Here is a 15,214-nt window from a genome sequence, read left to right on the forward strand (position 1 = left end):
TATATATATATATATATATATATATATATATATATATATGTGACATATATAATATATAATACACACTATAATACCGAAAAAGTTAAATTTATAATTAAATTTCGACATTTTATGAACAATATATAAAAATACGTGCTTTAGATTAACAGCTTCGTTAAAAGTGTATTGCAATTTCGTTGTATCGGTATTTTGATTATCGAAAAATTTCGATCGACGCACGTTCGCCAATTATCGGAAAATCATCGGTGCACAACAATGCACAATCACAACCAGTTAACTTGAAATTTAGACAGATTGACCCAGATCATCGTTTGCTCGCAAAGGTACTCCTGTAACGAAAACACAAATCTCCGACGCGATCAACAGCTCAAATACAATGCATTAGACGTATACAAAGGACGTATACGCGCTGGAATGCATCCAAGCACATGTCTTATGCATTAATTCATAGAATGTACAAAGCAATGAACCGGCAATGTATCGAGATTACTTACTGGATAATATAAAGGTAATTGCAAAGATATATATAGCTTATTAATGCATTGAGAAGAATTATATTTATGAATCAGATAAGAACAGGTTTCCGTATAGTTTCTTTCTTTCAAAAAGAAAAATTAAATTGCTGTAGATCTGAAATATCGATAGACTTATCTTTAATAAGTAAGTATATAAATAAAAAAACAAATAAAAATTATATAAAATAAAAAAATGATGATAGCAAATATTTATTAATTTTTGAATATTAAAAAATATCAACGAGTTTTTCGACAAAAGAAACAATTTGATGCAATCAATTTTGCAGATCAGTTTTTTTCAATCTGAATAGCAACGCATATCTAGAATGATTATTCAAACTATTCGGTCAAACAAATTTCTCTCGACCAACAACTCTATGCAAACGTTGACAAATTAATAAATTTCAAAAATTATTAATTACCTCGAAAGTCGATTCTCGCGACCTTCTCGCCTTTGCACTTAAGACCTTGAAAATTTTTCAGGATAACGACGAGCGACATCCTTGCACCTCTGCTGAGACGCGATTACAGGAATTATTGAATACAGGAACCGAATCCTCTCGTCTAATTCTCGATGATCAATCTTGCGTGACTGATGATATCGGTTATAACTCCATTCATCGCAAATGTTTTCGCGCCATTCATTTTCGCAGATGCTGTTCAAATCGCGGAGATGAGCCACGGGATACAAGGGCTCGATATAATAAGAAATCCATTCGTTGCTACGTGCAATATCGAACCAGGTGAAACGCTTGAGGCGACCAACCAGGGGTCAAGGTGGAGAAGGAGCGGTCCTGAACCGCGAGGTCTGAGACGCGTCACGTTTCAGTCACTTGTCGACGAAGGAGCGCGACGCGGTTGCGGTCACGTTGATAAGCGCGATCGTGCCCCTTGGAGGCTGACCCGTCGACTACTGTGTCCTTAGCGAGTTCGCACTTTAAACAACCCTCGCGAGTGTTCATCGGGGTACAATCGGCGCACGCGCCCCCAACGGTGCGTGGTGGTTGGCGTAGTCGGTGTTCATCACTACCGCCATCCCCGCTGGAACGGGCACGGCTTTACATATTACACGGAGCACCAAACGTCATTAATGAATGACGTACATACACTTCTTGCACTTGTCTCGTTCGTGTGAATTAATCACGCGGACTTGATACGAAATGCTTAGGAACCGGGAAGAATAGAGCAACAAGCGAATAGATTATTAAATGAAACGCGCTGGTTAAGAATGAATAATAAAAAATACAGAGAAAGATTTTTCAGTATCCTAGAGAAGTAGAGGTATCTATAAACATATATAACTTAACATTATAAATCCAAAATGGGTTTAAAGATTGAAGAGTATTTAAATTTAAAATATCCAAAAAAGAAGAGAAGAGTCTCCGAGAAAATGTTTTCAAAATGTAAGATACTTTTTAAACGCTTTTACGATTTTAAATATTTACATTATATGCTACAAAAAATACAAGATAAAATAAAAATTTGAAAAGTTAAGCTTCAAGTTTAATGTATTTATTTTCCAGAAAAACAGAAATTTAGAATATAGAATATAGAATGAGAGATTTGTCCTGTATCGCTTTATTTTATGTATTGTTGAAATATTATATGAACTTAAAATGTATATAATTATTTACTAATACACAATATTTAATTACATAATAAACGTAACGTATATAATACAATTAAACATTCAAATTTCAGCTCAAAGATAAGAGATATCTTATGTAGCATTTTGTCTGTAATATTGAAAGAAAATGGATCCACAGAACTCTTTATATTTTTTGCAGAATATTTTTATTAAGAATGTAAATGTGATGCATAAAGAAAAAAAAAGAAAACATAAGAAAAAAAATATTTTATTAAATATTTAAGAAAAAAGCTAAAATTTTTATAGTTATATTATGCAATATTTTTTAAATTTTTTAATCGCATCTATTTATAGTTGGAGATAAGTGTGCTGTTTTTGTTGTATATATATATAAGATATTAAATTAAAATTATAATATTTTTGTACTGTATAAAAATTTATACGTAGAAATCTATATGTCGCAATCAATCATGCATATATTCCATCAATTACTTAATTATCACACACATCTGCAAAAAATCAAGGTAGAAAATAATTGCAAGTTTTATTATATTGTAAAGCATACGATGCTTTCTGCGCACCGTACGACAAAGTTCAAATGTGAAAGGTCAGTTGGATCACTACAATCAGTTTTATCAGAAAAACTGTGGATCGTTTAGACATAAAAAGATGTTCTGGTAAAGAGATATAAAATATACACATATCATAAAAAGATAGGGAGGTATAAAATCAACGTCAAAATATCATAAATTATGTTAGAATAATATTGAAAGAATATTAACAATATACTTATCAAGATGGATTATATCATAATTCGCATATGCAATAAAAAATTTAATGTCTTTTCTCAATAAAATTATTTTTTCAAAATTAAATAGATTGTATCACGACAATTTATTTTGAAATATCTTCAAAATTTAAATCTAAAGATTGCAGATTTCTTTAGAAATTATAATTTCGATAGTTTTTTACGTTTATATTTTTCATACTGTAGTTATTCTATTTATATGTATATCAAATTATATGTAAATTTCATAAAATGATGTGAACGAATGTAATATTTGATAAAATTAAAATTGATGATAATTTTGCAACCATTTTTTGATTTGCAATTATTATGCAATGCAGATGAAATATTTAAATTATTTCACTTGATCGCAATTATCTATTTAAAAATCAAATAAAAATTTTAAATGAAAAGCATGTAAAAATTCGAAAAAATAGCATATATTTGGAACCACCGGATATAATTGGATCATACTATTAGCACTTTTTTTCGATACGATTTTTTGCACTCATTTCTGCGACTATAATTTATATCCTCAATTCTTGTCACATGGAACATATTATTTTGAACTTTTAATATTTCTGTATATTTAATATTTTTAGGCTATTACTGTTACTTTTGGACTACTGGATGTTCAAATTTTCATAGACGTAAAACGTAGGAGAGTCTCTCTGGATTCTAAAATATTTAATTTCTGGAAATCTTAGTTTCTTAAAGCAACAGGCTTTCAGTTTTTTAAGCTTTTAAAGTTGAAATGAAAATACATTCAGTTTTTTAAATGGATTTCATGCATTTACTGTCGAGAGAGGTGCTATGTTGATTTTTTCTCAAGGTTTCTTACGCGATTCCTGACCAACAGATCTTATCCAAGGCATCAATGTCACTTTACATTCCCGCACATATAAAACGTCTTAAATAAGTCGAGGAAATATTCACATCGCGTGCACGCAATACACGAACAGAGGCGTAATTGGGTACATATGATAAATGAAACGATATTATTTTGTGAAGAATTACAGTCTCTCACGGTTAAGAGCTCATAAAAACAGTTTTGGTAAATATAACAGTCACTCAGAGTTTCAAGAACATGAGAAAGGGAAAAAGCGAGGCTAAAAGGCGAGAACAAAAGGTCCAAATAAAAACTCACGGCAAAGTTAAAAAATTTTTAAGAAACGTTTGAAAGATAAAAACGTATCTTTACAACTTCCTTCAAATAATTGTGTTGTTTGAAAGTGTGTCTAAAAAATGGAAAATAAAATTTCTAAACAGCCTCTTTAAGACTCACCAGACCTACGTAGCTTCAAATGCAATTTTTATCATACTTTTTGGGAATTGAGAGTAATTGAGATAGAAAAATGAGATCTGGTTGTACATCGACCGACCAGCAGCTGCTGTTGCCTATTTTCCAAAGAGAATGTCGAGGATGGATCAATAATAAAATGGGGGTTGGCTGGGATTTCTCAGCGCCATCCCTCCATATTATGGGGAACTAGCAACTGTTGCTTCATCCCTTACCTTTGCCTTTTTCTTCGCTGTTAAACTTTAATCTTGCTATTCCGTTCAAGTTTGATTCATTTCCATTTTTTAATAAAAAATCTTGGATAACTTTGCGAAATGATTACAAATTGATGATGAATTTTATGACTCTGCTGGCTAAATTAATATATATTTATACATAATATAAACGAAAATTTACACATGTTGCATATTAAAAATATTAAAATATATTGAAATATATAAAGATCCAATTTTTAAACTCGTATTACCATAAATTTGTTGAATCCAATCCAAATCTATTTAAAAACTGAAAAGTTTAAACCTTGAAATAAGCTGAAAAGAGCAATCTGTTTATCCTCTATTACCGACTAGATATATCGCGTTTCTACTTATTGCAACACGATTTAATTTCACCTAAGTTGACCTATATACCCAGCAGTGTGATACAATATATTAGTTACAATACAATAAAGATGAAATATTTGAAAGATACCAACATTTTTTTATACTTTTAATATTAATAATAACTTTAATTGTAGCAATAAAATTAATAATAATAAGAATTTAGTAAAAAGAATATTTATTTGTCTAAATCGCGTGTGAGTATTGGAAATATTTAACTAATAGAATTATCTAAAAAGATACTTTTTTTCTTCGTATTTTAATTGCACTTCTGTTAAATTTATCGCAAATCTACTTCCCTCTTCTGTCATTCCTGTATGCATTTTGTTAAAATACATGTTAATCATGGAGTTGGCTTATAAGTTCATAAATTTGCTTCACATCGCTGACTATACAATAAGTTTTGCTTTACATGTCACGAACAATGGCGACCGTTTGTTATCATGTTATCAATATAAGTAGCTTTATACAATTAACTCCATAATATTGCTCCGCATAGATACATAATGCTCCAATAGATATTAAAAAATAAAATGTATGAGTTAGTTGCAATATAATGTCTTGATTTTATACAGCATGAATACAAAATTTATTTCTTCTGTTTTATATAGATAGAATGTCTCAAATATGACAAATTATCTTTCATCTATTATTAATTTAGAATTGATTTTTTCTTATCAAAAATTTTGACTCTAAATTTATCAAAAAATCCACGCATATGACTATTAGGTCTCTGAAAAATGCAGCTCTAATAGAGATAAAATATGTAAATTTTATTATCTTATTATTTAAAATAAAAAGTTATAAAGTTTCTATCTTTCTGTAAAGCGCCAGCATTTCGAACATTAGCAAGTTGCGTTTATTAGACTACGTACAGCTTTAAACTAGATATCACTGCTGCAAATACTTTGTAATAGTATAGTGAGTACAGAACATTCTAAATGAATTACACGGAAATAGTTCTGTGCGTGTAGTTGACATTCCTTTGTACTCTAAGAAAAGCGTCGAATGAGGTCAGAGATATCGTGGAAAGTCGTATGAGAAACTGAATTAATTCTTAGACCCCGATATAGAACTCGTAGCTCGCAGCTCGTACTCGATGGTATCAAATCGATCCAAGTCTTTAAACGATCGAGAATAAAAATATATTTGTCCTTGGAAACTCTAGCTATAAAGAAAACGGGAAGATTCTTTTATTACGTCATGCTCGATACGGACGTGTCTTAACTATCTCTTCTCTGAGAGAGAAAAAGAGAGAGATCTGGCACCTTTCAAAATACTTTATCATGGAAAGAAACCACTTTAGGCAATCTCTTATTCCCGACACAAAAAAAATTCGAAGCGCAATACATTCTTTGATCATTTCTTCCGTCATTTATTTTTGGAAAAACATTTAAAAGTTTTTTTCTCTATAAATATATGTATATATGGAATATATAATAATAAACAACAAATGTGAACGATAAAATCTCGCATTTTCAATATAAGATATCAAAATCTGTGATGTATATTTTTATTTACATGTTTAAATGGTTGATAATGTACCTGATAAATTATATATATTGCACTAGACTTTAATAAATGTTTTTTATCATGATAAAAAGTTGGCATTAAACAACAATAAATCCTTTACACCACCACATGTTTTTTTATTTTTCTACATATTGTATGTTTATATATATAGACCTTTATTTCACTAAATATGCATATGTCGAGAGAGAGAGAGGATAACATAGTAATATATAGTATCTATCAAAATTACATATATCATTAAAAAACTAGTATACTCATTAAAGCTTTTTAAAAACGTTTATGTTATGCTTATGTTACATTTATATTTGTATTAAGAAATAAAAACTAATTAGTAAGATCCATTCTTTTTTCTTTTAGAAATGCTTACGATGTAGGATCTAATCTTTGTTTTCATTTTAAACTTACAGCTAATATTGTCAGTCGCCGGAAGATTTCTATACCGCCTGTATATTGAAATTCCCTTTCACCTTCATATTCATACGCCCCATTGCGCGTAATTATAAGCAGTTCAAAAATATAGATACGTAAGAGATGCGTCGGGCAATAAATGTTAAAGAGACTACCGTTTCTCGTCTTCTTGTCACGTTCCGCAGATTATATGCATAGTGCAATAAACACAAATGTAATAGAATGTTTGTTTTAAGAATAAATGCTGTCAATGATGCATCATTTCTACGAATCCGCCTATAAACGGTAGCGATTTTATTTTCTCGGTAACATAATCCAGGAAAAACCTCACTATTTCAACATTGTTATATATAAAATATAATACTCCGAAGTAAAACAAGTATATTGTCGTGACATGGATAACATACATCCTGAAACAAATGTTCTTCTCATAGAATACAATAACAAAAAAAAATTAACAAAGATTCTAAATAAAAAATCACTTTAAAGTTCTGAGAAACTAAAAAAATTAATCCCAAATTTAAATTAATTTAGTTTGACCTCATATAATATATATTTAGATTTAATCCAAGCTCTTAATTTTGTTATAATGTTTAATTAATATATTATAATTTAAAGTTTATTTAATTTTATAACTTAAACATTTTTTTAATAATTTTTTCTCAAATTTTTTAAAGAAAAGTGGATTAAATCGTTGCACCAAAAGCTGTAATCATATGTAAGTTAAACAAACATGGAATACAAAATGAAAAATGTGTCTGTAATATTAAAGAAAAAGGTATAGATTTAAATAAAAAACAATTTCAAACACACAAACATTCAGTTACTTTTACTAGTCTCCTCTTTGTTATATCATTAAATATTTTTTTAAATGCAAAAAAATATATTATTAATATACAAAGATTCTGCAAATTTTCTAATCAAATATTGCATAAAAAATACTCACATTTTTTGATGACGACGGGCTTTTGGCAAAGTGGATAAATCTTCTTTCATGCAGTATTGCCGCGCGCCGAGGACTATATGTTTAAAGTACCCCATTACGTCGGCATTATAAATTATAGTTGGAAATATCTCTTTATCTATTGATGACATTTCGTTGTTTAACGCAATTAGATTTTTATTATAAAATATCCATTGCCGCGTGGTGAAATATTGCAGTACCGCGAGGCCGTTTAAAATTCGGTTCTGGATTCTGACCATACTGTTTATAAAAATAACAAAAAAAGATAATAGTTAAGAAAATGTATACAGTTACATCATATTGTATAATTACATGTAAAAACAGAGAAGAACTAAACAAAAAAAGTTAAAAGGTGAAAATCAACAAAAGAATATACAATGTCTAAAAATATTAAAGAATACGTAACTTACAATCTCTTTTGTCGAAATATCAGCATCAGAAAGTCGATGAAGTACGCGGGAATGATTTGGAAGAAAAAGATGAAAATATTATGTATAAATTTATTGCTACGTATGTCACCATCCGGATACCAAACTTGTCCCTCGAAAGGATATTCGTAAACAATTTGTCTACCCTTCTCCAATATTTCGCCCCATGTAATACGTGTTATATCGCTTTGCGTTATATTGACTACGGGTATATTTTCCGAACTATAAAAATGATAAATCAAACAGAGAAAATTAGCAAGAAAAGTTAATATTTCTTACCTATTTAAATGGGATAAACGTGCAAATATAAAATAGTCAAAGAATGCAATCCAGAATATATATGAAAAATATATATGAAAATTATATATATGAATATATATGAAAATTTTGAATCTCTTTCTATTGCATAATATTAAATATTCAAAAATTGTAATAAATTCAATAATAAATTTATTTTCAATTAAATAAGAAAAATTCAAACATGATTTTTTTTTTAATTCAGAGAGATATCTTTAACAATCTAAAATATTATAATCCTAAAATCAAAAATATCTTAAGGAATGCTAGTAACAGAAAAAATAATCTAGAGAGATATTGCAAGCATAGTATTAAATGATAAATTCCACTTCAATTTAAATTATATATTTCACTGTCACAGAACTATTGCAAAAAAACAAGATTGAGCAAGATGGAGATACTTACTTTTCTTGGCTAGTGGCTATTTTATACGCAATTGCGATTAAAGTATTAATCGCTACATCAACCGGTACAACTTCGGCATTATAATTGCCATTGCAATGCATTGATCTGATAACACCCTTGCCTCCACCAACAAGCAATCCTATAGGTCCATTCAAATTGTCGACCCATCCTGGCATCGGCTCCTTGTAAGAAGGTATCACTGCAATGAGATTAATTAATCTTTATATTCTTTTTTGTTTGTACGCAAAAGATATTATCTTTTATAATCTTTAATAATTTATGAAATATATACTGATAATTACCGATCGATGGTCTAGCAATGCAGCAAGGCAGATTAGGATATTCGTTGGCCACTAACGTTTCAGCCAGACGTTTGGAATATGTATACGTATTTGGATGCGGATGTAGTAACCTATAAAAAATTGCAAAAATAAACAAGCAAAATCTGACATAAACATCTTTCGTACAAAATTAAGAGAGAGATAATTTAATTACATTCAAGCAAGTTAATCAGACATTAAATAATTATAAATATTATACTTACACTAATATTGTTTACTATATTCTTATACACCAATATTTAAAAAATTTTTTTTTATATATGTAATTATTATTTTTAATAATTTTAAATACTTCAAATTGTTAATAAAAGTTCACATAATTAAAAAAAAATAAATAATTAATAACTTATCAAAATGCATCTGTTGACTACGCTTACGCTGAATATTATTAATTATTGAAATCGCAGATTTTTAATTACTTGGGCGTAATAAGATCGATAGTATCTTCGTCTAGCCATTGAACGAGTCTTATGATATCCTGAGGATTATCAGGGGAATCATAGGTACATTCGCCTAATTCTTTTTGGTCGACGTGACAGAAGGCTGTACTTAGATGCACGAAAGTCCGCAGATGCTTCATTTCTTTGGCCAAGTTCAGTATCCTTTTTGTTCCTATCTTAAAAATCAAATCAAACCTCATGTATTTGATATATCATTAAGCATATTACGCGCAAAATTAAGCTTAAAAAGATATGTCTCTTATTATTTGTAAATTTTATTAATTTTTATATTGCTTTAACATTTAAAACTTTTAAAACATAACATTTAAAAATAGATATCTTTATCTGTATTTTTATCATTTAAAAATGTATCGTGAGCATACAGAGTTTAAAAATAATGATACTGTAATCACCAGCCATGCATCCAATACAAATAAATAATAGCGCATAAAAAATATAAATGCAAGTGTCCAAATTGACATTGATTTAGGTTTCTTTATGGAGGCTATAATATCTTACCAAATTCATTTCGACAGCATCTTTCAATTTCGCCTCCAATCGAAGAGTCGCGGCGCAATGGAATACCACGTTTACCTCATTTATTAGATTCTCACACTGTTCATCAGTAAGACCCAGATTATCCGAACATATATCACCGTTAAACGGTATTACTTTCTTTAAAACTTGAGGCTTTTCAGTTCGTATTCTTTGAAACAACTATAAAAATCAGTTATAAAAATTAGTTATCAGTAACTATTTGTTAATCTCTTGCATATGCATATATTACCATTAATTGTTTACACAAATTTTTTTAGCTTGAATAATCTCGATTATTCGGGCTATCAAACTTACCCCCAAATTATGTACAAATATTTCTGAATCATCCTATATAATAAACTATAATAAAAAAATATCAAAACAAGAAAGAGAGAGAGACACATATAAAAAATGTTAACATGCTTTACTCTAAAAACAAATTTTGTATCATTTTTAGAAAATATTAAAAATGTATTCTGTAAAGTTGAAAAATCGCTAAAAAAAGGTTGCATCTTATAAGCCGTTATTTATTTAATCATTCTTACTCGTAAAGTATTCTTTACATAACTATTAGCTAATAAGTCAAGAAAATTTACATAGCTTTCTTAATCGCTTAGTCTTGACAGCATTACTGAATCAATATATAATTAACAACTTAATATAAAAATTAGTTGTGTCAATATTAATAAAATTTGAATGGAAAATGCAAATGTACAAATATACAATGTGTTATGGCATTTATAAAAATGTTTTAGAATATCCCAACATTATCAATATTACATTTGCAATATTATCTTGGCATTAAAATAAAATAAGAGATAGTTTAATTTGCGCAATGTCTTACAGGCAATTTGAATATATCTTCGAGCCGATTGTCGAAACTGCGACCTCTCTTAGCACGCATTAAGACATAGATTTTGTTGAGATCAGAACAGCTGTACAGCAACTTTTCTACAAGGACCTTGCCCATGAAACCAGAAGCGCCAGTAATGAAGATGGTCTTGTCTTTGTAGAAGGATTGAATATCGGACCTTGGTTCGTCCATGGCTGGAATTGATCGTATATTGTGAAATTTGTGGTCAAGACACAGAAAAAGAGACAAAAAAGAGAAAGTGCATTTTACTATGCGGTAAAACATGTAGGAATAAACCGCACAAATTCAATTTGCAATACAATCTTTATAGCGCTTACATTGTTACACAACTACGCAAAATGTTGTACATTGTTACACACATCGCTTCAATTTCACCGTATTCATCTTTCTTGTCTTCAGTGTTTTGGCGGTCTGTTATTTTACCGCAGCGCATAATTTCCGCGACAAAAGTTACATTAATCTAATCTCTGCGCAAATAAGAATCATGGTAAAAGAAAATCGATGATAGGCCGATTATTTATATTCAAACAATTATAATTGTTTAATCCGATTTGCCTCTCTGCCGAGCATTAAAGTTTTTTTTTTAATATCGATTTATATGCAAGTATACATATGACGGTTACTTTAAAATTTTAAAAATCGTAAAAAGATTATTAAAGATCGTTGCGTCAGATGTTTTCACAAAATTTTAAAAATGCATTTGTATTTTAAGCAGTAAATATAAATATCGACGAGCGAATTGTTCTTGTGAGTATATATGTTACAATTACTTTTTACTGAAAAATTTGTGAAAGGATTTTAAAACTGCGATATTAAATATATTCGAGACTCGAGAGTTTGTTATTTAATCTGTAACCTTGGCAGTAAACCTTTTCGAAGCCAATAAAGAAATCACGAGTATCTGGGGCAATTACTTTTACCATAAAGGCCATAAAAAAATTTTGCAATATCTGCAGTTGCAATATATATCATATGTTTGCATATATAATGTACTAATTATTTATACTTATAGTTAGATCTTTTTACGTATCTGTAATTAATTTGCAACAGTTTTTTAATGTCTTTCAATATATCTATTTAAGAAAATACAAACAAAATTAATTTAATCATAAATAACATTAATAGCAAGTGTATAAATTAATTTTTGCCACAAGATTTCGTAAGATGTCATTGCATGCACGCCACTTTTTAATATGAAATTAAAGCCATGAGTCATATTATATATGTATATATATATTCTTTTAATTATATTTATTTTGTAGTAACATATATCAGTATATATTTAATTTTAAAAACTTTTAAATTTGGAGTGATCTTTACATAAATAATGATTATGATATAATAATAATGTTTAAGCGATTTTACATTTGCCACGATTGCATTATTACATTTCACAATTGTCAATAAGGAAGAATAGAAAATATTTGCTGACATTGACATAATACAGATAGGATTAACCAAACTTAAATATGTTTGGATATTGCAAAATCGAGATTTGCGGTTGTGTAATTAAAAATATGCATCACTTGAAAGTATCGAATCTGCATTACGTTTTCGTACTCATTATACCTTGCACTTTCACCTACTCTTTTCGCACAAACCAAATTACTCGAAATTATAGGACGTTGATAAATGAAGTTGTTATAAGTCGTATAATTATATTAATTACCTCTGCAAAAAATGCCACTCCCTCTTTAACATCTCTTACTCAATTGCTTTCTGATTCGAAAGGAAAAGTTACATATGTAGATAACCATAAATCATAAGATTTTTGTAATCAGAAATGATAGGTCTATAATGGGCGATGAATGACATAAAAACAATAATTTAGTTTTGAATTATTAATATTGTTTCTTTTCTATTCAAAATTGTTTAAAAGAACGTAGATGCATAATTATTAAAATAATTAAAATCAAGTAAAAAGATTGTAAAAGATCAACTAAAAAGATTTTGATTTATAAAATTTTAGTATGTCTCGCAGAATTTCTATCACTAAATTCTGTTTTTTCGAACGATAGAGTTATACTATACTTGATACAGTTATCGCGTTCCTTGGATTTATTCAAACAATTTAAATACGCAAATTAAACAAAAATTATGTTACTTATAATTATAATAAGTGAAGAATTATATTTTAGCACCGTAAATTTAATTTAGCACAAATAGAATTATACTTCTCACTATGTTGACTTGATCAAATTAATTTATTGACGAGTTATTTATTACGTAACGAGTTCGAATATGTTTAAATGAGTCACTTCCCAAAGAAAATAAATTTGAATAAATCAACAAATTATTCAATTTACATCGAAATTGAGAGAGATGCTGTTTTGACAAAATCCATATTTATAGAATAGGGAAATGCCAAAGTTGATTATATTAGCCTTGAGTATTATTAACACGAATGCTTGATATTTTTATTGCAAGAATAATAATTAGAAGAATCATATTTGTTTTTACACATTGCAACAGAAAACTTAACAAATGAATCCATGCACATATTAGAACATATATATATGCATTTTTCATGTATGCTCTGACATGCGTTTAAATTTTAAATTCATATGTTAAGACATTCCTGTGTTTGCCGAGTATACAAATGTAGTTTTCCTGATTGTTACACCTATGTATTTTATACACACAATAGGATGAATTTTTTTCTTAAAGAAATAGATAACGTGAGTTTTTCTCTGATTTCAATCGATTTATTTCTAATTTAACTGATCTATCTTAATGAAACTTTTAGTGCAATAAATATTATGTGCATCACAAAAATAATACTGTTTGTATACATAATTCTCCACTTAAATCTTTAGCAATATCAAAAGAAAAGAAAAAGTGATTACTTTGTGTATATGTGTATGTGTGTGTGTGATTTAATATTGTATTTTGATTACTTTATTAAATTCTATAAATTTTCTGAAAAAAATGTATATAAATTTGTCTTTAATACATATAGTTAATGATTACATAATATCTACTTACGAAGAATTTGTAAAATTGATTGTATAACGCTTAATAATAAATTCTAAGTTTATTTACCTATTTTTAATTCATCAGGGTATACATTATTGCAAAGATTATGATAACCACATTACATAATACCATAATTTTATAAAAACTTGCTACAAAATGAATTTTTATCTTATCTATATGTCTTCATCCAACGAGGAAAACGCACATTTCCACGCACTACTACACACGGAACACACGCACGTAATAAGTAATACGCATGCAGTTTTAACGTTACATCACATGGCATATTAGAATTTGTACATTAGCATAACGATAGTTTACAGAGGAAACAAGGATACCATAAACTTGCGTAGGTAAATCAAAATGGCACGCACGTGCATGAATAATCTCTCATTCACAAAAGGACAAACATCAAACATAATTAAGATACATCATCATTCATATATCCGTGTGTATTAACACATTTGAAATATATTAAAATAAATTAAGGTAAATCTAAAAAATAAAAATGAGAAGATGTAAAATGTGTCATGGACATAAAAATTACTTGATAGTTAGTCTTATTTAAATCTAAACAATATATAGAAAGCATATAGATAACATAGCACAATATAAAAATTAATTTAAGAAATATTCATAAGAGGAGATTAAAAATGTTGTCGTTCCATTTAACTCATGTTCATGTTTGTTATAATAACGCTTGTTTTTTTTACTTTTAAATTTTAATACTTAATAAATATATTATTGTAATATTCAAATTATAAAAAATCGCTAATATATTGTAATACAAAAAAATGTGTTGAAAAGAAATGATAAAAAATCTGATATTTATTTTAATCCGTCAATGGAAATTGAATGCAAGTGATAAACACTTAAAATGCACCAATCTTTTAATTAAAAATTTCAAAATTTGTCAACAAATTTAATCATCGGGCTAAAATCTTTTTTATCCGTATATGCACAGATCGACAAAAAATCATCCGAAAATTGACAATGGTTTCGCTTTAAAATAACAATATACGATAAAAATAATGATGAGCGAGGATGATATCGAATACCTGTTGATGATGTTTCACACGTTCGATTTAATCCTTCGATCGTCTGTGATTAGTGCGGTGTTTCGTCCTACGCGTTTGCTATTTTGCGAGAATGGATCGCGCGTACTCCGTGCTCGTGAACTTACTGAGCTCCAGCGTAATCCGTGCTGAAAGTTGTACTGTTG

General features: G+C 28.5%; 2 protein-coding genes across 3 annotated transcripts in view; both read right to left on the reverse strand.

Annotated features, from left to right (window-relative positions):
* The window catches only part of LOC115238629 (otoferlin-like), a 33,495-nt gene extending 31,305 nt beyond the window's left edge, over positions 1-2,190 (reverse strand). The window contains exon 1 of the mRNA XM_029812618.1: positions 938-2,190. Coding sequence (XP_029668478.1) covers positions 938-1,016 — 79 coding nt within the window. The 5' untranslated portion in view covers positions 1,017-2,190. The remainder of the gene's footprint in view (positions 1-937) is intronic.
* Positions 2,191-6,414: 4,224 nt separating this feature from the next.
* Positions 6,415-15,214, reverse strand: LOC115238600 (putative fatty acyl-CoA reductase CG5065). 2 transcript variants are annotated; one of them, XM_029812563.1, is made up of 9 exons: positions 15,051-15,214; positions 10,987-11,189; positions 10,125-10,322; positions 9,585-9,781; positions 9,127-9,236; positions 8,825-9,023; positions 8,105-8,344; positions 7,677-7,934; positions 6,415-7,140 (listed from the first exon to the last, which is right to left on the reverse strand). In XM_029812563.1, the coding sequence occupies exons 2-9, from the start codon at positions 11,185-11,187 to the stop codon at positions 6,978-6,980; spliced, it is 1,566 nt and encodes a 521-aa protein (XP_029668423.1). In that variant the 5' UTR covers positions 11,188-11,189; positions 15,051-15,214; the 3' UTR covers positions 6,415-6,977. The 2 variants fall into 2 exon arrangements, with proteins under 2 accessions (XP_029668423.1, XP_029668424.1); XM_029812564.1 differs by having other exon boundaries at positions 10,987-11,195.

This window comes from Formica exsecta, unplaced genomic scaffold (assembly GCF_003651465.1).
Source record: "Formica exsecta isolate Colony F162 unplaced genomic scaffold, ASM365146v1 scaffold352, whole genome shotgun sequence".
Taxonomy (NCBI): domain Eukaryota; kingdom Metazoa; phylum Arthropoda; class Insecta; order Hymenoptera; family Formicidae; genus Formica; species Formica exsecta.